This window comes from Xenopus laevis, chromosome 4L, assembly GCF_017654675.1.
Source record: "Xenopus laevis strain J_2021 chromosome 4L, Xenopus_laevis_v10.1, whole genome shotgun sequence".
In the NCBI taxonomy this organism is placed as follows: Eukaryota; Metazoa; Chordata; class Amphibia; order Anura; family Pipidae; genus Xenopus; species Xenopus laevis.
The window spans coordinates 90,556,910-90,581,910 of NC_054377.1; the positions used below are offsets into that span (position 1 = coordinate 90,556,910).

Here is a 25,001-nt window from a genome sequence, read left to right on the forward strand (position 1 = left end):
TGCCTTGTACCCCTCGTTAAGTCCAGGTGGCACCCAAGTAAGCTGAGGGCTCCTCCCGAAGCCCAACGGTGGTCACACTACTGGTGAAGCCGAGCCGAGACCAGGGTACTTGGCACCTGTTCTGGTATTGGGTGCCGGCCGTGACATTATCACGGGCCATGGAGGACGAAAGTCACGACGAAGCTGCTGCCGCTGCTGCTCCTCCAACTACCACCGAAGTGCTTCTTACTACACTGTTACAGTGCTTGGAGGATCATGAACAGAAGCAAAATTACCTCCTACAGGGTTTTCACAATCTAACCCGACAGCTGGAGGGTACGCAAGCTTCGCAGCAGCAGTCTGTTCCGGTTCCAACACCTTCTGTGAGTACCTCTGCCAATTGGGGTAACTCATCTAAACCCCATGAACCAAAAATTGTGTTCCCCCGAAAGGTTCAGTGGGGATCGCACTAAACTTTTTGTTTTCAAAGAGGCATGTAAGCTGTACCTTAGTTTCTTTCCTCATTCTTTCCCATCTGACGAGGAGAAAGTAAGGTTCATAATGACCCTGCTTTTGGGTGACCCCCAAATTTGGGCTCTCAGGCTGCCTTCCTCTGACCCTGCTCGTTATTCCCTAGACACTTTCTTTAACAGCATGGCCATTCTCTACGATGACCCGGATCGTGCATCGTCTGCCGATACCGCGATTCGTAAGTTGCGCCAAGGGAAAAGGGATGCGGAGGTGTATTGCACCGAATTCCGCCGGTGGGCAGTGGAAACTGGGTGGAATGATTTGGCTCTTAGGAGTCAATTCCGTTTGGGGTTATCCGATTCTGTAAAGGATAGTCTGGTTAATTTTCCCCTACCTTCTAATCTGGACGACCTCATGTCCTTCGCCATCCAGGTAGATAGAAGACAAAGGGAAAGAAGGGGTGAAAGGAGTACAAACTTCTCTGGGGTTACTAATTTAAGATCCAATGTGGTGACCAATGTAAAATCTCCTAACCTCTTTGTGCCTCTGCCTCAGGAGGAGCCTATGCAATTAGGCATATCCCACCTAACTCCTGAGGAAAAGGCACGCAGGCGTTCCATGGGTCTCTGTATGTACTGTGGTGAGAAGGGACATTTTCTGAACCAATGTTCTAAGAGGCCGGGAAACTCCGAAACCTAAATGGAGAAGGGGAGCTCCATTTGGGTGTAGGAGTTTCCTCTCCCCAATCTGCCTCTAAGGTTTTATTACCAGTTAAACTAACTTGGCCTACGGGCTCTGTTAAACTGTCCGCATTTGTGGACTCAGGGGCAGAGGGTAATTTTCTGGATACTGCTTTTTGCAGCTAAATTCTGTATCCCTGTTGTTCCTCTAAGTGCCCCCCATGAGAATAATGGCTGTGGACAGAAGACCCTTAGGGTCAGGTGTAATCTCTAAAGAGACGGTAACTCTTTCCTTGTGTGTTAATAATTTGCATTGTGAGGAGATAACTTTTTACCTCATAGAGGGTGCTTCCTCTCCTCTTATTTTGGGGTTACCGTGGCTCCAGAGGCATAACCCTCTGATTGACTGGGTCTCAAGGGAGGTGGTTCAATGGGGTACTATGTGTAATGGAGTAGGTGTTCCCTCTGTAGTAGCAACTACATCGCTTGAAGGGTTACCTGCTGCATATGCAGAATTCGCTGATGTCTTCTCTAAAAAGGCAGCAGAAACCTTACCCCCACACCGGCAGTATGACTGCCCAATTGATCTGGTTCCTGGATCTACTCCTCCTCGTGGTAGAACCTATCCTCTTTCATTGCCCGAAGCCCAGGCAATGAAAAAGTATATAAGGGAAAATCTAGAAAGGGGTTTCATCAGACCTTCTAGTTCCCCTGCGGGGACGGGCTTCTTTTTTGTTGGGAAAAAAGATGGTGGTCTTCGCCCCTGTATTGATTATAGGGGGCTCAATAAGATTACCATAAAAAATCGCTATCCTCTCCCTCTAATTTCTGAACTTTTTGATCAAGTTAAAAATGCAAAAGTCTTTACCAAGCTCGATCTTAGGGGGGCTTATAACTTGATTCGAATCAGGGAGGGTGATGAGTGGAAGACTGCATTTAACACCAGGGATGGCCACTACTAGTATCTTGTTATGCCTTTTGGTCTCTGTAACGCCCCCGCAGTGTTCCAGGAGTTTGTCAATGACATCTTCCGGGACCTGCTGGGGATCTTCATAGTGGTCTACCTAGACGATATTCTTATTTATTCCTCCAACATGAAGGAACATCAAAATCATGTTTGTGAAGTCTTACAAAGGCTAAGGGGGAATAATCTTTATGCGAAACTAGAGAAATGTACTTTTGGAGTTTCTTCTGTTCAGTTTTTGGGGTTTAACATTTCCAGCAAGGGTCTAGAAATGGATCCAGGCAAAGTGAGAGCAGTCCTGGATTGGACCCAACCCCTTTCGTTACGTGCAACCCAAAGATTTCTTGGTTTTGCTAATTATTATCGGCAGTTTATCAAAAATGTTTCCCTCATTGTGGCTCCCATCACTAATCTGACTAAAAAGGGTGCTGACCCCAGCATGTGGCCCCCTGAGGCCGTTCAAGCATTTGAATTCCTCAAAAAGGAAATCAGTTCAGCCCCCATTCTCAGACACCCCGATACGGCACTACCTTTTGTTGTTGAGGTTGATGCCTCTGAGGTAGGAGCTGGGGCAGTCCTTTCTCAAAGGCACCCGACTACCAACAAATTACATCCCTGTGCCTTTTTCTCCAGGAAATTTTCATCTGCTGAGGTGAATTATGATATAGGTAACAGGGAGTTGTTGGCAGTTAAGTGGGCCTTTGAGGAATGGCGACATCTCCTGGAGGGTGCAAAACATCTGGTGACGGTATATACTGACCACAAAAATCTATTGTATATAGAGTCTGCTAAACGCCTTAATCCAAGGCAGGCTAGGTGGGCTCTATTTTTCACAAGGTTTAATTTTTCTTTGACTTTCAGGCCTGGGACTAAAAACACCAAGGCGGATGCACTCTCTAGGAGTTTCGAATCCATTTCTTCTGACTCTAGTGAGTGTACTCCCATTATTCCCAGGGAAGTTATCATTGCAACCCTTGAATCTGACCTTTCTTCTCTATTGCTCCCTCTTCAAGCATCTGCTCCTATGGATACCCCTTCGGGGAGATGGTTTGTACCACAGGAGTTAAGGGAGCAAGTATTGAGAGAGGTTCATGATTCTAAGATGGCAGGGCATCCTGGCATTTCTAAAACGTTTTTTTTTGTTATCCCGTCATGTTTGGTGGCCATCATTCAAACTGGATGCGAAGGCCTTTGTTAATTCCTGCCCAGTCTGCCAAAGATCCAAGGTTTCTCGAAAATCTTCCCAGGGTTTGTTAATTCCTTTACCCATTCCAGTAAAACCTTGGTCCCATCTTTCGATGGACTTCATTGTTGATTTGCCCCCTTCACAGGGGAAAACTGTGATCTGGGTGGTGGTGGATAGGTTTAGCAAGATGAGCCATTTTGTTCCCCTTCCACACCTCCCTTCTGCTAAAACCTTGGCTGATTTGTTTGTTAATCACATTTTTAAGTTACATGGTTTTCCTGAAAATATTGTTTCTGACAGGGGGGTTCAGTTTGTCTCAAAGTTTTGGCGTGCTTTCTGTTCTTTGGTGGGGATTGAGTTATCTTTTTCCACTGCTTATCATCCCCAAACCAACGGCCAAACTGAGAGGGTGAATCAGTCACTGGAACAGTACCTCAGGTGTTATGTGTCTAACAACCAGTCCACTTGGGCAGAACTATTACCTTGGGCAGAGTTCGCATACAATAATGCTACTCATTCTTCCTCTGGGGAATCCCCTTTCTTTATTGTCAATGGTCTGCACCCCAAAGCTTTTTCGTTCTCTGGGTCGGGTTCCCCTGTACCATCTGCCAATTCCTCTGTTGAATTATTTTCTAAGGTCTGGTCTCAAGTGCATGAATCTCTGTCAAAAAAGGGCTGCTGACAGATCCCGTAGAGAGGCACCCCAGTATAAAGTGGGAGATTTGGTCTGGTTATCTACCAAGAATATCAAGTTGAAGGTGCCTTCTCTCAAACTGGGTCCTAAATTCATTGGTCCATATCCCATCACTGCTATAATGAACCCTTCCTCTGTTCGTCTTAAGTTACCTGGTAATTTTAAAATTTCTGATTCCTTTCATGTCTCCCTTCTCAAACCAGCTTCACAAATCCGGCAGTCATCTGTTCCTCCCCCAGTACTGGTTGAGGGTCAACCTGAATTTGAGATCCAAGAGTTCCTTGATTCTCGCCTGGTTAGCTCCAGTATTTGATTAAATGGAAGGGCTATGGCCCCGAGGAGAACTCTTGGGTCTCAGTTAAAGACATCAAGGCTGACCGTCTCAGGAAGCAATTCCATCAAAAATTTCCTGGGAGGCCTGGGGGTCCAGTGGCCCCCCCTGGAGAGGGGGGTAATGTAAGGATACCTGTGCGGCGGGGTCGTCCGCCTCGATACCGGCAGGGACACCCGCCGCACCTTCCTTCTTCTTAGCCGCGCCAGCGTGTTTTCGCTGGCGCCGGCTCTTCCTTAGGGCGCGCGTGGCGCGTCTCCTTCCAGTTAAAGGCGCAGGTGCGCTGACGTCATACGTCAGCGCGCAAAGGCGCGAAATTCAAACAGTATAAAAAGCCCATCATGTCCACAGCACCTTGCCCGTGATAAGAACTTGTTTCTTGTGGTTCCTAAGCCTTGTGTTTATTCTGATTCTGTCTGATTCCTGTTTTGACCCCTGCCTGGCTATTTTGACTATTCTGAATTCTGGATCCTGACCTTGCCTGCTTACGACTACTCTACAGTTTAACCCTTTGATTGATCACCCGGTTTTGACCCTTTTGCCTGTTTGACGTTTCTTGCTATCTGCCTGCCTCGACCCAGCCTGTCTGACGATTCTGTTGCCTGCTCCATTTGTACCGTGACCTTCGGCCCAAAAGACTCTGCTACCTGCCGTGCCCCTCTGCTAGCCAGAACATCTTGCCTTGTACCCCTCGTTAAGTCCAGGTGGCACCCAAGTAAGCTGAGGGCTCCTCCCGAAGCCCAACGGTGGTCACACTACTGGTGAAGCCGAGCCGAGACCAGGGTACTTGGCACCTGTTCTGGTATTGGGTGCCGGCCGTGACACAAAAGCAAAGATCTGATTCATTGCTATGAGCAACATTGTACATAGTTACATAGTTGAATCGGGTTCAACCCGTCCAAATGAAAACCCAGCATCCATACACACACCCCTCCCTACTTTCACATAAATTACCTATATTAACTATAGAGTTAAGTATCACAATAGCCTTTGTTATTATGTCTGTCCAAAAAATCATCCAAGCCATTCTTAAAGGCATTAACTGAATCAGCCATCACAACATCACCCGGCAGTGCATTCCACAACCTCACTGTTCTGACTGTGAAGAACCCCCTACGTTGCTTCAAATGAAAGTTCTTTTCTTCTAGTCTAAAGGGGTGGCCTCTGGTACGGTGATCCACTTTATGGGTAAAAAGGTCCCCTGCTATTTGTCTATAATGTCCTCTAATGTACTTGTAAAGTGTAATCACGTCCCCTCGCAAACGGGGGTAATATTTCACTCCACTTTTTACATAGCATGATAAATAGACCCCCTAGTCTTTCCACCTATCCCCACAGCAACCCAGGGAAAACTACAACACCCATAATCCCTAACACGCTCCTCTGGTTCCTTACTTCCTAGCCCTGTTATAACCATGTCATTCCCAGTTCTTCTTTAGTAATTCTTTAGTGCCAAAGCTCTACATTCTATAATTCCAGAAGACTGTTTCTAAATTTTTCTCTGCAGATCAATATCCCGTATGAACCTTTTATGGTTTTGGCAGTTATTTTTAAAACACTCCATAATATGATTGATTATTCATGTCCTCCTCTACATTTTTTCAAGGGCCTTTTATTATATACAATGAAGTATACAAATGATTTCCTTTCTTGTGTGAGAGTTGCTGACTGGCATTGTGGTTTTAACCCATATGTATTGCAAAAATTCACAATATATTACACAGAGATATTAAAGAACTGTTACTTCCATAAGGAATATTTTAGAGAAAAATAAAATATAACATATTTCAGGATTCTTGTGTTTAACAATATTGTGCTTGTGGCATAATCGGATTCAGTGATTCAGATGGTGTACCCACTTAATCAAATATATGGGAAAATGCTTTCAATAAAAGTTTTCATTTTAAGTAAAAGCGCCTGCTTCAGGCATCCAAATAAGAGTTTCTAATTTAAATGTATATAATAACAATCTAGGAATTTGACAGATGGGATGTTACATGATTATGGAGGCGAGAGAAATACTGTAGCACAAAAACACAATTACTGGTTTCGCTAGGAAATACAATTCTATTCAGATTAAGGTGAGATATGTTTTACCCATAAACTGCTGTAGATGAAAAAAATCCACATGACATTCTTTGCTCACAGTTACAATAGGATTGCTTTCTGGAAATGTAACTCTTCAGAAACCAGTAGCATTTGATTTGATGTGCCAAAATTACACACCCTTGCACAATAACACGTACACAATAAGGGTGTGCTGGATTTTATTATTGTGTGCCTGCATACACACTTCGTAATGGAGATGTGATTGTCACCAAAAACCATGGGGCATAGAGGAAAGTAGGGAGGGTCATAAAGAATCAGGTCCATTGTCCAAAATGTCCCAACTCTTGATTTGCAAATGTAGGGAGGTATGCAAAATATAACCTCATAAAAAAATATAACCTCATAAATATAACTATATATATATATATATATATATATATATATATATATATATACCTGTATATATATAAAACCAGCGAAGAGCCAGCACTCTCGAATAAAGTGTTAATTTGCCTGGTTGCACGATCAATATAATATCTCCATCCATCCAAAGAAGATCAGCACTCTCAGGGCTTAAAAATATGAAAAAGGTTTTATTGAAAATAACACATCATAGGACTAACATTTCGGCCCTGGAGGATGTGTATATATATATATATATATATATATATATACAATATATATATATTGTGGTAGAGTGACCAATTCAATGTGGGAAAATGTGTGTTTTCCCTTTAAATTCTCCTTAGTGGGAGAGGTATGCACAAGGAAGGGTGTTCATTCCGTGTATATATATATATATATATATATATATATATATATATATATATATATATATATATATATATATATATATATATATATATATATATATATATATATATATATATATATATATATATATATTTATTTAAGATAACCAACTACGTCAAAGTCATCCCTGTTATGTCCAGTCTACTGGCCAAGTCTGCTGCTTCATTATGCGTTCTACACAGAGACTAAATTTTAACTGCAACTTACTTGCTTTCAATGTTAAAACTCCCAAATGCCAACGTTTAGAGGTCTTAGAGGTAGACCGAAACGTTGGCCTGTTTTTAAATTTGATTTAATAAATATGATGATTTTTTAAACAGTGTGCACCTGTTTACCTTGGATATATATATATATATATATATATATATATATATATATATATATATATATATATATATATATATATATATTGCAAGCAGAGTGATTAATGAATATACTATGGTACAGTACATATGTAAAACAAGAAAGGGTCACAGCCTTATTGCACCCACTGCTAATGGTTTCAAATTTAGTGGTGAGCACAACTTTTGCTTTTTTGTTACAGGAGCAGTGGCCAGCTCCATGTTGTAGCTCCCATCATTCCCAGCTATAGTCAGGTGATCCCTGTAGTTAAAAGAACAAGCATTTGGGAGTTTTAACATTGAAAGCAAGAAAGTTGCAGGTAAAATTTAGTCTCTGTGTAGAACGCATAATGAAGCAGCAGACTTGGTCAGTAGACTGGCCGTAACAGGGATGACTTTGACGTAGTTGGTTATCTTAAATATATTGCAATATATGGACAAACAATCCCTCTTTTGTTTAAAGGAGAGTTTTTTAGCAGCTTAAGGCACAAATGGGGTTAATAAATAAAGGCACTAAGCTTGCTCAAGTTCAGGAAGCTATAGCAATCAATTATCAGGTATCATATACTTATGGGGGCATATGTCTAAATGTCAGAGTGCAGAGGACCTCTTGTGTTTGTCTGTTTGATATATATATATATATATATATATATATATATACAGAATCGAAGTCCTAACGCACACCATCCATTAGAGGTTCAAAAATGTATATGTATAAATCATATACCTGGGTGCTACCCTAAAAAAGCTGCGTTATCCATAGTCCATATCCAATGATATGTTTATTAAATAAATTTAAAACAGGAACCGGCTACCGTTTCGGTCTTTCTCTAAGACCTTTATCAAGACCTTGATAAAGGTCTTAGAGAAAGACCGAAACGTTGGCCAAGTTTTAACTACAAAATCCCGGTGTGCACCCTTATCATTGGACTATATATATATATATATATATATATATATATATATATATATATATATATATATATATATATATATATATATATATATATTACAATATCATAATACAGCAAATCCAACAATTATTATTACAAGATCTTGATAAAGATCTGTGATGTAGACTGAAAAGTAGTACAGATATGGGATCAGTTATCTGGAAATCAATTATAAAATAAGCTCCGAATTATGGAATGGCCTTCTCCTATAGACTCGATTTTATCCAAATAATCTAACATTTTTTAAAATGATTTCCTTTATCTCTGTAATAATAAAACAGTACATTTTACTTGATCCAAACTAAGATACACAGCAATTAATCCTTGTTGGAAGCAAAACCAGCCTATTGGGTTTGTTTAACTAGAAACATGATTTTCTAGTAGACTTGAGGTATGAAGATCCAAATTTTGGAAAGATCCCTTATCTGGAAAACCCCAGGTCCTGAGCATTCTGGATAACAGGTCCTATATCTGTATAAGATGGCACCCCCAACCCCAGGTACAATTAAAGGGACTCCACTGTGGTGAGGTTTGGGAAGCCTCTGAACATAGCCTATGGTTTTTAAAAAATACATTTGTTCTCATTGGAAAGCATTGCAAACTTTCACTTCCATTAACAATACTGTAGGTGAAAATGCATTTTCCTCTCTCTAAATTGATGGCCTGTTGGTGAGCACTGCTGCTAGTGATCATTAATTTAGGCTCATACCTTCATATAAAAGCAAGAAATAAGAAAGCTCTCGTTTTACATGGAATTTATAGACTAATTTGTTTTGTTGACTTACCACTTAGGCCGACTTGTTGATTTCACTACTGGGGCCATTCCATCTCGGTAAAGGCTTTTTGTTTTGCTGAAGTTGACAATGTTAAAAATAACTCTCTGAAAAATGGAATGAATAAAAACAAACATTTTATACAACAGCAAATAAAGACAAACTGTCCAGTTAAATAGTAACATATTTATACTGAATATTCTTTATAAAGGACACATATATTTAACCTTATTTAAAGAGCCACTTTCACAATAAAAATTATGAGTCTGGTTCTATAGAAGCAAAGTGCTTTGCCAGGTGACTGCAATATTCTGCACCATTTTCAGGATACTTCTGACACAGGGCATGTGTCAGAAGAAGAAAGAAGATACAATGCAATTTAGACCCCCTACTGGCACCTGAGTTATGCAGAAACGCATGTAAACTTTTGCATTCTGTTTTCAGCAGGCAAATTTGCTTAATATTGCGGACCATGCCAGTAGCCCTTTACATGTGTTACCATGACTAGTACATACGTTTAAAACAAAAATGATAAGCAATATTGAGAGCAATATTGAGAGCACATTGCCCTTCATTAATTTGAATATTTTTTATTTAAATCTTCATTGTAAATGCATTTCTTTTTATCATGCGTCAGAGCAGGTGCCAGTTTAAATGAACTCCGTTATAGCAGGACAACATCTGCAGAACAGGTGCGCAGCATGCTGTGAAAAAGCATTAAGACTGTATGCATCATCATATTTGCCCACAACTGACTTTCCTCTGCTGTGTCTTCACATTAGGCTAAATTTAGTCCAGTAATTGCTTTTGGATCAGCCATGAAATGCACAAGGAAGGAACGAAGAATCTGAACATCCTTTTATCACAAAGCCCAAAAGGAAGCACATTACATTAAAGCTTGCGTGTGCTTACTTTAGATGTGGGGGAAATGCAAAGCTCATCACACAAACTAACTAACCCTTTGCTGCCTGCACAGCACTTGACATAGATACTGGCTGTGTAACCTCAGACCTTGCTGGGTCTTAAATGTGCAGACTCGTAGACCTTATCCTTTCACAATGTTGATTGTATGCTGCTTTGGGAATGTACACTAACCTTTGAATAGAAGTCAAACTATTTATTTGCTTTCTTAGAAAACTATATTTTTCTATCTGACCTTGCACATTTTGGCCTTGTCTACCCAACAATTCCTTACATTGGCACCAACTGAGTTTCTAATAGAGTCCTATACCAGGTAGGGGGAAAATTGTGGTTGGCAGGTCTGAGTTGCTGGTCACATGTAGTGGGTATGGGTCAAGTATGGGTAAAAGAAAATGGACACATGCAGGACTCTAGTTTCTAATAACAAAAATGTATTTTAAACCACTAGATTTCAATGGCCATAGGTCCAGTTCATCAAAACATGGCAAGTTCAAAAGAAACGTTTTCACATGGGTTGGCACAGCTATTGAATGTTATTTCAGTGAGAAAAAACTTTTTAGATGGTCATGTATTTTTAGGGCTGGTAAGATTGATTTTACCAGAGCACAGAGTTGCTGTCCTTTTTTGGTACCATTGACTTTGCAGTTGGGAACCCCTAGGTGCATTTACTTGTTTCTCCATATGACTTGGAGAGAGGCTTTTATCTGCACATTAATGTATTAAATCCCCCCACATAGGAGATAGTGGGGGTCATTTAAAAACACTGGGCAAATTTGCCCATTTGCAGTAACATATATATATATAGGCACGTACTGTCCAAAGCTGCCACATGGGGACCCTTAAGGTCATTTACTCTGATCAGCCCCAGGCTCTCCTGTCCATCACTGACAACAAGTAAATACTACTGAAACATAATAAATAAACAGTAGAAAAGATTGCACCATGACCCCCTGCCTGCCGCATTCCTTCCATAAAGATTAAGCTAATCAACCAGTAGAAAAAAAAAGAAAGAGAGAAATGGATTTTAAACATTTGTAAGACATAAGAGAGTATAACAGATATTGTGCCACCCTCTCTATCACCTAAACAGTAATGAAGTACAGAGGTGGACAGTTGCACTGTGAATGGATCTAGTTAGCAGAAATTATAACCCATTGCTTTAATTGTGCAGTACAGTAATGCAACAAATTGTAATACAGAAGGTATTTGGTAAAATACACTAGACACTGTACATTCAGTGCTCCACGTCTCTACTAACAAGAACCCACACAGCCTCTACATTCCCTGTAGAGCTGAAAGCCCTTTGGCATTATTCTGGCGTCTCCAGAAATAAAAGATTCATCTTCAAGTCACAGCTACAAGCTACCCGAGAGAAATAAGACAGGGATCTCTCTTAATGAATATTGCATGGTGAGTCAGATGTGGCTCTTCAAAGACTGCCCTCATTCCACGCAATCCTTTAAATTTCATTTACAGAGATACAGAGGAGTACTTTTCAATCTCACTCAGGGCAAATGTTAAATTTCTTTAACACACAGGTATTAAGAAAGTGTTTAAAAACAATAAATATTTTAGAAGCGAAATGGATTGTGGCTTTAGAAATCATTTTCTGTCGATTAATTCCCTATTGTTCCTTTTTTCAACTACAGTGGCAGTGGTTTTAGTTTGTTTTACAAACGATTGCCTGGTAAAGGATACGTTCATACTGCCATCCCATTATTTCCCTGTTTTTAGATTTTTCTTTTTATTTTGGTGTGTGCCGAAATTACATGCATAGTAGTTACTAACATTCTTAAAAATGAAAGTTTTTTTAAGACTGCTGTAGAGCTCTGCCTTGCTTAATTTCTTACGTAATCCTGGTGCTAATTCATACTGTTAATAGCTCTAAATCCTGCAGATAAAATGTATGACCTTTGTAACACACAGTCCTGTTATACAGATTTGCTATCTCTACAAGAGGATTTATTCTTACATGAGCAAAAAAAATTTTCAGCCAAATATTTCTACTTCTGTACTGAACATTTAACTTTTTTATACCTACTAATGTAAATATTATTGTCAATGATTAATGTTAATCAAATATTATTATTATTAGGTATGGGATCCATTATCCAAAAACTCAAAGCTCTGAATTACGGAATCTCCCATAGACTCCATTATAATCAGATTATCCAAATTTAAAAAAAATTTCTGTAATAAAACAGTAGCTTGTACTTGATCAAAACTAAGATATAATTAATCCTTACTGGAATCAGAACCAGCCTATCGGGCTTATTTAACGTTTGCATGATTTTCTAATAGACTTAAGAAATGAAGATTCAAATTACAGAACGATCATTTAGCCAGAAAACACCAGGTCCCAAGCATTCTGGATAACAGGTCCCTTACCTAAAGTAAATGCATATCTGAGAATGGATTCCTGGTGCCTTGTCTTCTTTCATATAATGGAAAATAGTCTTCACTTAAAATTAAGGAATTTAGGGGGCCTGCATGATATTTGCACTGGAGAGCCCTTCTGCTACATATACAATTTAATTGATCTCTCTTTGATGTGAAATAAATTCCGCAATTTCATTTAGCAGATAATTGCATCTCAATTATTAATGAAGAGCATTATTAACTATTTGGCCAGAAAAAAAATGCAAGAAAAAAGAAAAAGAAAAAACAGCCACAGACTTCAATGCATTTTGCATAATTTCACAATTTTGTGGATTTTTCTACAGTTTCCTGCTAAGTTTTTGCCATAATTAAGTGGCATTTTTGCTCATCACTACTTATATGCAGTAGCTCAATTAATATATCAATGATTGAATATCCGACTCCAAGAAACACAAGGATAATATAGCTGTTAATAGAGCACAGCCCTCTCAAATTGCCTTCAGCAAACCACATTCTCTTGAAAAAAAATGGCACATGATCTTTCATGTGTGAAAAAGATATTGCTGAATGGATTAGAGATAGGAGTTCTCTATATAATCTACCTTTTGAAAACACTTGCTCTGATAGCTCTTGTGTATTAACATGGCTGTACTTGAGATGGACAGACCTGTAAATGTTTGTTAAAAATAAACAAATACTCTGAACAAAGGCAGCATTTAGACACAGAAAAGCATACCAACCATTAGAAAAAGATAAAATGTCCAGAATGTAGAGCTTTATACACTACCTATAATATCCTAAACATCCTTCATTAATTTAAGATTAATTAAGGATATTTAACCTTTTTATGCCAACCTACAAAGACGGTGAAACTAAATTCTACGTTCAAAAAAAGACACATATAATCTAATTTATAGCCTATGAAACAAGAAACCATATTCCTACATTACATTTCACTTCTGGAGTGATTTCTTAGTAGATTCTAGGACAATGCAACAGTAAAGGTAACAACTACCATTACCAGAAACCAAAAGAAACAGTCATTATACACTAAGAAACGTATTTTAGCAGCAACAAGGACATATATATTGCTATTTTGTAGACAGTCCTACCCTCAGCCTTTACAGTGACAACATATCTGTTGGAGCAATATAAATTAGAGGCAGTTGGCAACTCCTGGACTCTTTTTATTTCATAACAGCTTTTTTTATAGGGCTCGCTGGACTATTCTGTGAAGCAACTGGACTTTATATACTGTACGTCAAAAGAAGCTAGAAAACCATATTGTGGAAGCTATGAAATATCATCTTGACCCGAACAAAGTTGGGTCCAAAACTATAACCTGCTAAATAAACACTATAAACTGTTGAAATCATAATTGAATAATGCAGCTTCATGCTAAGCAATAATGGAGTGTGGGTATTTGTTTACATTTTTAAAATTCAATAAAAAAGCTGTTACACAGGCTTCATGTACAGCGTTTTAACAACAGTCAATGTTTCAAATATGTCACAGTTACATAGTAAGCGCAAACAATGTAGCATTGTCTGATTCTTTAACCCCTCGGGCACACAGTCACAAGAAGAATTGTCAGTGTCTTATTCATGATGGCAGGTCTCAGGTTTGATTCTGGCAGCTTTTGATCACTTGATGGCCCAAAAGCTTTCAAATGCAGAAAAATCTGATGCTTTCTTGGCATCCTGCAGTGTGTCGAAACCTCAAAAGTGACTTTCAGTCCCAGATGTGAATTACTGAAGCAGTGTAAACAAAACAGAGACATCACAAAATGATGAATATCTCCAGTTAAATGTCTTTGTTGGATGGGTGACAGGTCCAAGACACACAGAAGATGTTATGAGATTGTGCTGGCTCCATTTGGAAAATTCTGGCTTTTCAAACTAAAAATAAATTAACAGTGCATTCCACTCAAATTTTAAAATCTGCAAGACATTTATGGGCAAGACTGATGTGTTATTTTTAAGCCAAATTTAAATCTATGACACTGTTATTTTAGTGATGTTGCAGTATCTTGTCTGAGGGTCACCTAGGACTTTCTGAATAGTAAAGTCAATTTGTATTTCACATAAACTATAGTATGGCCGGAGTCTAATGAAATGTTAAAATGTTATGGGAATTTGTTCATGTTGTATATTAAGTCAAGCATTAAACTTTAAGAAATAGTTTACAGATGTTAACATCATAAATGTGATATCCGCATACATGGAGCAACATACTGTAAAACAGTGCTGTTATGCAGATATTACAGATGACTCAAGGAAAAGAAAATCCTTTGCTATAATCCAAATTTATGTTGCAATAAGGTGTATGGTCTTTGCTAGTAATTTAACCTAAACAAAACAATATCAATATTTTGTCAGTTGACCCTATTCTGTATTCAAGTTCAATATGAATGTCAAAATGACCAAAGTAGCTAGTGATGAGCAAATGTATTCTGCAGACATGGATTCGCAGTGCAAATCCGAATTTCGCCATGCGGAAAATTTTGCAGGCAAAGAATGCCCATAAGAAAAAATGCCCATTGATTTTAATGTATCTGGAGAAAAAAGTCACCATTACAAAAAAACGCCCATTGACTTTAAAGGAAAACTATACCCCCCAAACAATGTAGGTCTCTATTAAAAGATACTGAGTAAAACAGCAACAGGGGAATGTAATAAAAGTCGCTAATGGAAAAACTATTCGCAATGCGAAAAGTTATGCCTTTGTGCGAACAAATTTTGCTTTGTGCGAATTTAATATAGCTTTTGCGAGCCCGGAAACTGTTTAGCGACCACTTCCGACAGTGAAAGACCGTTTGCGAATTTTATAGTTTGCGCCAATGCGCAGTCAATGTAATAAAACTTCTTACTGAAAAAGTCGTTATGTTTGCTCCAAAAGATTACAACACCTTCAAGCACTTCTTATGAGTGCGCAATTAAAATTCGCAATGCGCAATTAAAATTCGCAATGCAGTAACAGTTTAAGGAACAATATTACATTGCGAGATGTGGATTTTTAGTCTTATTGGTGCGAATTGTTTTGCTCTTTGCGACTTTTATTACATTCCCCTGCAAATGTGTAAAACCCTGCTTCATGTAAATGAACCATTATCATAATAATATACTTTTTTAGTAGTATGTGCCATTGGGATATCGTAAATAGAAAATTGCCATTTTAAAAAATAAGGGCCGCCCCCTGAGATCGTAAAATTCACTGTGCACACATACAAACCACATGTAAGGTCACATGAGCCAATTAACAGACAGAGTTCTGCCTTTTGCTTCCTCACTTCTTCCTGTTACAGTTAGTGTTGTAGTATTTCTGGTCAGGTGATCTCTGAGGCAGCACAGATAGAGTCACGAAATGGTGGTTCAAGGCAAGAGATGTAAAAGGGCAATATTTATGTAAATATATATTCCAGTTTGGTAAGATTCTTTAATATGTCATTCAATTTGATATAAACTATCTGTTGCTTAAGTATTCATTTTGGGGGTATAGTTTTCCTTTAATGCATTATGACAAAAGTCCCCCATAAGAAAAAATGGCCATTGACTTTAATGCATTAGGACAAAAAAAAGTCGCCATAAGAAAAAACGGGCATTGGCTTTAATGCATTTGGATCGAGAAATAATTTGTGTGCATACAAATTGACGCCCATTGACTTCAATGCATTTCACGAACTTTTCGTTTTTTTTGCAAATTTTTTTGCAGTTTCGAAAATTTTCACATTGGCGACAGATTTGCTTATCACTAAAAGTAGCCTGCTTTGCTCGCCTTAATGCAATCAAACACTTTAAATGCTTCAACATTACATTTTGGTAGACAATAGGCCAAATTCAATTCAGTGAGAAAAACCTATCTAAGGGTTTGTCATATGAAAACTCTATGAAGTGAAGTCTAGGGGAAAATCTGCAGTTGAATTAAGAGAAAAGTTTTTCTCCTCAAACTGGATATGGGCCCAAATGATTGATATCAAAGTCAGGTCACCAGAAATCCAAAATACCATAAGATACTACTATTGCTTGGATATCTTGTTTAAATTGTCTAATAGGAGTCCCCCCCATGTTATTCTCTCTGCCAACGCATTGCAAACAGTATAGGGTAAGAAAGAGACAGAAGTTTCTCCTCCCTGTTTACTTCTTTATTAAACCATTTCATTAACCCCTATTACATGAACCCCTATTACAAAAGGAGTCTAGGAGAATCTTATTGATTCATGGATTATGTTCTTGTTTTAAAATAAAATACTTGGTACTAACATCCTTCATTTGAAATGTACTGCAGCCCATTATTGTCTTGTTAATATGTGTGCCCATTCTCTATGACTCTGCTTAAAGCACTTCTGTCCTTGAATGAAGAAGACGAATCTTCATCCACTTGAAGAAGGTCTCTTTCTGACACCAGAGAGTCAATTCACTCAGCTTAGCAGCATTCAATTCTCAACAACAATTTGTTCTGCGTCCCTGTCAAGTTATTCTAGGCTGTGAAATTGTCAGCAATGATGGATGGCTCTCAGCATTCTGCTATCTCTTAGCTTTATCCTATGAGGATTTGGGCTGTTTCTCTTTTTTCGCTAACAGGCTGAACACTCTTTCTCTTTTATTTTTCTACGCAATATGCCAAACCAGCAGCAGTGATTATTAAATAGACATAACTGCCATTTTGGGAATCTATCTACACTAGAATGCAACAGAGTTTGCATTCAAGTGCATTATTGCTTTGGTACTGTTTTCCTTATAAATGTAAGCATTGCATGTGACAACTTAATCTCCTAAAGCTATGAAACTGAACTCTTGTATGACTTTACAGTAGCTCAGTATAATAACTGTCATTCTACTTATGTCTAAATGCTGACCACATGTTATAAGTTGGTTTGGTACTTTGCAGTTGCATTATCATCGCTCTCATTAAATATTCTGATGAAATGTTACTGTAGACTGTCAAATATGTGTTATATGGAAATCCGCAGATCTAGTGACATTGCAAATAAGATTGACACATGGGGCTTAGATGGAATTCTTTAAATTGAATGTGTGGCAAAAGTGTTGGCGTAGGAAAGAAGGGTTTGGATTCCTAGAGCACTGGGTTGATTTTACTTCGGGGTGTAATCTATATAGCCATGTCAGATTGCACCTCAATGGAAGAAATTCAGCTTTGCTATGGGCAAACAATGGTTAAGAGAATAGAGGAGTGTTTAAACTAGGTAATGAGTGTGGTTGGTCACTTAGAGCATCAGATTAGAATGGGTTAGGAGGTAAGGAGTTCCCCCTGTTACAAAAAAAACTGTCTGACAGTAACTACAAATCTAAATTTCCAATGGATAATATATCAGACTGAAAAGTAGTAACCTCCACTCTCTATTTGCAATTCCACAGACCTTCTATGACATCACCATCTTTGAGAATGTGTTGCAAAAAAAGTTCAAAATTTGATAAATATGTCAGTGAAAATTTAATAGAAATGAATAGAGAGCAGTGGAGTTTTATTGTGGTGAGCTTTAATTTCAAACTTTGATAAATCTGCCCCTAAATTTTAGATATGCAAGCTTTTCCAGTATATGGACTAACTATATTGACTGGGAAAGGTTTTTCATGGGGTTAAACACAAAAGGAAAATGGAATGGTTCTAAAATGCCGTAAAGTTTTGTATTAGTGTTTTTTGTGATTTTTTTCGTTAAGAAAAAATTCTTAACTGTTATTTTTTGCCTGCTTACACAACTTAGGAACCAGTTAATGGAGGCTTCCTTTCTGAATACCCAGACCCATTTCCAATTATATTGCTATTGCTGCATGTGTAACTCGGAAGAAAAATTCGAAAGAGATTAGAACAAGTAAACAGAGGACCGAAAGGTGTTTATCTCAGGGTACTTGGGGATAAGATACTTGAATACATATGCAAATCATAATATGCCTGCATTTTTTTTATGTCTAATCGATCTTGCCAGACCATGTAATTACTGATGAGGAGATGAGCAGAAACCTAAACTCTAGGGTGCAAATTCACTAAGCGCCGAAGCGCTGAACGCTAGCGTTAATTCGCTAGCGTTTGGCATTTTCGTTACTGCGCAAATTCACTAACGAACGCTGGCGTAGTTTTGCTAGTGTTACTTCGCACCCTTACGCCAGGCGAATTTTCGATAGCGACGTAACTACGCAAATTCACTAACTTGCGCAGTGTACTGAACGCTACCTTTTACGCTAGACTTCCTTCGCCACCTCAGACCTGGCGAAGCGCAATAGAGTAGATAGGGATTGTTTAAAAAAAAGTCAAAATTTTTTCTAAGTCCCAAAAAACGCTGGCGTGTTTTCTACATTATGGGCTGAAAAAGATCGAAAATTTTTTTGGGGCTCCCCTCCTTCCCCCCTACATTTCCTGACTCATGGCTACTTACCTAGACAGTGGGCACATGTGTAGGGAAAATAAAAATTTATATTTGATGATTTGAAGGTTTTCTAGGCATTTGTAGTGCTGATACGTATTCCTCCATTGAAATTTGAATTTCGCGCCATATGCAAATTAGCCTTCGCTAGCGTAACTTCGCTTTACATAGCGAATCAATGCTAGTGCAACTTCGCAACCTTACGCTACCCCTGTGCGCAACTTCGGATTTTAGTGAATTTGCGGAACGCTGGCGAAACTACGCCTGGCGCAACTTCGCATCTTAGTGAATTTGCCCCAAAGAGTGGCAGTGGATGTGATTTGCAAATTACTGTAGATTCAATGTTGGTAAGTGCAAGGTTATTGTAGTAATATTATGTGAGTGCTCCTTAATTAAGAAGGATTTGGGGATCTTTGTGGACAACAAACTGTGTAACTCTAGTAAGAGTCATTCAGTGGCTATTAAGTAAATACAGTTTTAAATAAAGTACTGTCTGGCATAAAAAGTGCATAAGCTCAGGAAAGACAATACTGCTCTTTACAAGTAAAGGTTATTGCAAGGGGACATGGATACTCTTTACAAGTAATCATAGATAGCGCTGAACATTTTTTCCTATAAAAAAAAATCAAAGATTTAAAAGACACCCCTTTAGAATTAAGGAACAGTATTCATTAATTTGAGGCAGCAAAGGTGGTTCTTTGTGTTAAGGCAGTGGAATGTAAAATGTTTTGATAGGTGACACTTTCATTGTGGATTCTATGAATGCATTTAAGAATGGATTGGATGACTTCTAGGACAAGTATAATATCCAAGGCTATTGGGATTTTGAGATCTACACATGTAGTTTAGTATAGGTATTGGTATATAATGTTTATATACAGTATATGAGTGTATAGATAGGTCTGTATATGTATATGTGTATATTTGAGGGTTGAGCTTTATAGGCCTTTGTCTTTTTTCAATGTATGTAGGTAGAAAAGTAAAAGGTGGAAGTGTTGTCCCATGCTTGATGAATATTAAACCTGCCTAAATAAGGTAACAAAGCTCCATGAACGAGTAATAGTTGTGTCAGTAATCAATTGGAAATTACTAATTTAGAGAACCTACACTAAGGGAGAGATTTCTGAAAAGTCAAGATGGTGCTTTATCTCAATTCTAGAAAAAGAGCATACATAAATATACACAAGCTTATTCTTTAGAACTCTTTTTTTAGTCTCATTGAAAATAATTGTAACATTCATTTGCTTGTGTGTGTGTGTTTTTTTTTTTTTTTAAAAAAGTGACCATGAAGATTCTGGCAAAATTTTATTAATTGAGCTAGCATTTAACAAAGTATGCATTTTGTTGCTTTTTTTTAACATGCTTTCTCATGCTTTATTAAAACCTCAGTACCTATTTTTCTTTCAGTTGATATCAGATATGGAAAGTCACAGTTAAAGATCTTACAGGTTAGTATTTTTTAGAGAGAGTTAATTTAATGTTGTCAGTGTACAGAGTCAGTAACATACATTTAAAATGTGTTTTTGCAACAGCCTAGTTGATTTGGTCTAAGTCCACTTTCAAAGTAAGACATTGTGTTGAGTCAGGCTACCAGCATTTTCCAGTTGGCTACAGTTCTGTACTTTCTGCTGATCTCTAATCATGGTTGACTAGATGCAATTTCACTTTGATCAACATTGTTCTTTAAAAGCTCAGCATCACACATTTGCACTGTAAAAGACTAAAACAAGGGTCAATTACTGATGTAATAATGCTGTGTTGGCAAAAAGTGGTATCATTGGTTATACTAATATTTATTAAATGGGGTGGGGGCACGAACTTAAGTATCTTGGTTTGCAGTAACATTTGGGGTTCATAGGTCCTAAATTTTTAAATTGCTTGAATTTATATATATATATATATATATATATATATATATATATATATATATATATATATATATATATATATATATATATATATATATATATATATATATACACACATCTCCTTGGGAATGTTAAATATTTATAAAGGGAAAAATTCAGTTTTAATACAATAAATGGATGACAACTAGTCTATTCTCTATCAAAAAAGAATGTAGCTATATTTATTTTTGCATGTATGTATGTATTTTTTAATTTATTTAGATACAGTTTATTTATACACATTCATGATAAATGCTACTACATAATGTTCTGTGTATTTTTCAAAAAAAATTCCTTAAAGACAAATTATATATTACATGCCCCTTAGACCATTAAATATATAATATTTGGAATTTAACACATGAAATGTAACCAAATACAAGATCAGCTTGTCTGAATAGTATTTCTTTTATAAAGTATAATTTATCATTTACAGTTTACCTCTAAAAACCTAGCAGCTCACAGTAGCTAAAGCTTAGATTTTAATATACAGGTATGGGACGTGTTATTCTGAATGATTAGGACCTGGGGTTTTTCAGGATAAGGAATTTGGATCTCCTTTAGCCTGGATTTATTATATCTTATTTGGAATCAAGTACAAGATACTGTTTTATTATTACAGAGAAAAAGTAAATCATTTTTAAAAAATTTAATTATTTGATTAAAATGGAGTCTACAGACCTTTCTATATTCAGAGCTTTCTGGATAAGCACATACCTGTACAATGTAAAACTCTGCATAATGGCTGGTGCTATATAAATAAATGATGATAATACCATTGATAATATTGCTTAATACACAAACGTGATATTCATTATTACTTGAACCAAGATGACTTTTCTACAGATGTCCGTAATTAAACAGATAATGAATTAACCCATATATTGATAACTAATATAACCAAGAGGCACAACTAGATTACAATTAGGAATCTATTATCCTGTAAACCGATTTCACAAATTGTTGAAATTCATTATTTACCATAGTCCAAGCCTTTAGGATTTATTATATCAGATTTACTGGTCTGAGATGTCGAATCCCATAGGCTGCTGAAGACAAATTTAGAAAAAAAAACTTTTCAAGTGCATTTGATACTGGTATTGGTCAAATGTACGTTTAAACAAGTCACAAAATACATTTAAGTATAGAGTAGCTAGTAATATTCTTAAAAAAAAAATTGTTGTTTTTTTATAGTCATTTTGAAGTCAGAATTAGTTATAGACTCCAATGGGAGAATAAAAAATGTTGTGCTTCAAAAACATTTTGACACCCATAGACTTTAATGCATTTCGGCAAATTTTTGGCGTTTCACAAATTTTCGGCGAAATGGGTCAGACTTGCCCATTACTAGTCAGAATGGAAGATGAGAGAAGTTGGATAGAAATATAAGTAATAAAACATAATAAGATTGAAGCAGGACAGGAACAGAAAAACCATAGTATAAAAGAAAAGCCAATAATTTGGGGGCTGATTTATCAATGTTCAAATTCAACTTTTTTATATTAAAACTCACAAATTTAAATAATAGTTTCCAAAACTTGAATATCTGATATTTATTAAGCATAAGCAAATTGAAAAACTTGGATGTAAAAGCTTGCAAGTTCATGTAGAAATCAATGAGAGTCCAAACATTAAAAAAAAAAAAATTTAATTCAAGTTTTTTTTTTTTTTTAAATATTATTGTTTTTTTTAGAATTTGTAGACCCATTGAAAATGATAAATAGAATATGAATTTGATGCATTTGAGTCTTTTTCCTGGTTTTATGCAATCAAATATAAGAAAAAATGTAAGTTCGGTAAAATTTCACGTTTATTCAAATTTTGATAGGCCTCTAAGAATGCAAAATGTAGAATCTTGCTAACATTAGGAAAAATATAATGTACTACAAGTTCATTTGAAGGTGCGCTTCACCTTTAAAAACCTAGAATACCTAGAAACAGAATAAGGGAACTTTGGCATATAATAACGACATACTGAACATGTTTTTATTTGATGCAATGTCAACATTTATTTTTAACATATATATATGATAGCATATAAAAAATGAACCTTGGTTCTTTGTTCTAAAGCTGATCTCTGTTAAACAGAAATAAATACAACAGCATTTTACTCTAAGAGAGAGAGGAAAAAAACAGCAGCTTCAGCCCTAGATTTACACTTTGATGTGTCCATCTGTAAGCCTGCACTGTGGATGCTTTGTTTTATATCACCAAGTTGAAGCATCTTATAAAAAAGGGAAAAAATAGACCACTGGCATCTTCAAATATATTGTTACATTTTTATTTTGCGTCTAATGAATCCATATGCATTTGGATAGCTTGTCTTACACATTCCCCAGCTACTTCAGTTAATGAATAAGGAAAATCAGAACAAGGAGGGTTAGAACAGCAAAGGGAAGAGTCAACACATTTTAATGGAAATGAGTATCTGTGGTAATGCAATAGGCGGTTTGTATTCCTTCTCATTCTCTGATCTGTGTACATACTTTGAATTGAGAAAAATATCAAAACAAAGCAAATCAAATCCACTCAGAGCCTATAATGCTGGTGTACTCGAGCTTTTCTTCCGTGGCACACTGATAATTAAGAAAAGACATTTGAAACACCCACTTCAAAAAACCTACCATCATTAATAAGGGGTAGGATAGCATGGAACTTGCTGAATATGTCAGCTCAGCCTAAAGTCATAATTACTGCCTAAAATGTGCATATGAAGAAGGGCTTCTTTTTTGCTGCACTTTCTGAAAAATTATAAAGTTATAAAAGAAATATGCACCTTACACTGCGTAATATTATTGAAACCACTCATCCTTCACATCAGTCTTTGTACTAGTGAAGCTCACAAAGGTCCCTATAACATTCATACAACAAACAGGGGTGCTGCGCTAATGAGGTGAGTTTAGAAACTCACTTCAGATGGCAGAACCCCACTAGTTACCAGGGGTTGCAAATATGCTGCTCATGGTAACTTTAAGAGCCAAATTCCCGGTTTTCAAACCAGAAATTTGTCTTTTCTAGTGCAGAGAGCACAATTGTTCCTGGTCCCCTCTGCTGGCTTCATGGACCCCCTGGTGCAAAAAGGTGAGGCATGGGGGGGGGCAGCAAGATGACTCTGGCTGTGGAGGGGCCAGGATCACTCCTGACAATAAACACATGCTAGGGTTAATAGCAATAGCATTCACATAAGGAGAAGAACATACAAGTTGAACTCAGCACAGGACAAGATATATTGTCTGAAATTCAGTTGACAGAGTGATAAAAATCAATGAGCATTACATTAAAATAAGGTGTTGGGGTTTAGAGGGAACACTGGATGTAAGAACACAGATGGGTTTTATTATTCGCCCTGGACATTTGAATGACATAACAATATGTGATATTAGTAGTACTTCAGCACATTAAAGCCCTTGAGTTTAAGCTACACAATCTTTGCTGACTGACTGAAACAATAAAATGTTAAGTTCAAACACCTGCAGGACTGCATGTTTTTTCAGAAATAATATGGCAGCAGCAAACAAGGTCAAAAAAACAGCCAAAAGCAAAGGCAACAATTGTCAGCCCTCACAAATCCCTTTTTTAGTTGATGTAAAGAAAAGAAAATTCCCCTTGCAATGTAGGTTAAATTCATCTTTACAAGGTTAAAATATAAAGGCATGTATTATGCGCATTAAAATACAAACTGAATTACTCTCAGGAGTTAGCTATTGTTTAATACATGGCATGGGATCTTTTATCTGAAATGCTTGAGACCTGGAGTTTTCTGGATATATTTTTTTCTGTAATTTGGACTTTAGGGATAGGGCTACTAAAAACATTTCATAATTAAATGAACCCAAGTTTTGCAGGCAAATGCAGCTTAGTCAGGACCATGTACAAGGAACTGTTTTATTATTGCAGAGATAAAGGAAACTACTGAGATAAAATCAGTAAATACATGTGCTCTTTATAAAAACAATTCTTAAACATACTTAGCATAGTTATCAAATAAAAATGTGGAAATCATAACCTAATCATACCCTAAAAAAAAGAGGATGCATGTGACACCCTTCGTCTGGTACTTTCTGCCCAGCCCCATTAAAAGCCTCCTTTCAAATGATTACATAAACCCTACTTTTTCATTCTAGTCTAACCTATGTCTGTATATGTAAACTGTTTTGTGTTGTATTTGTATCCCATTACTC

The 25,001-nt window shown here is 37.1% G+C and overlaps 1 protein-coding gene across 1 annotated transcript in view; it reads right to left on the minus strand.

Annotated features, from left to right (window-relative positions):
* LOC108714306 (cytosolic carboxypeptidase 6) overlaps window positions 1–25,001 on the minus strand; it is an 871,648-nt gene that overhangs the window by 632,292 nt on the left and 214,355 nt on the right. Inside the window, exon 4 of the mRNA XM_018258404.2 lies at window positions 9,247–9,341. Coding sequence (XP_018113893.2) covers window positions 9,247–9,341 — 95 coding nt within the window. The remainder of the gene's footprint in view (window positions 1–9,246; window positions 9,342–25,001) is intronic.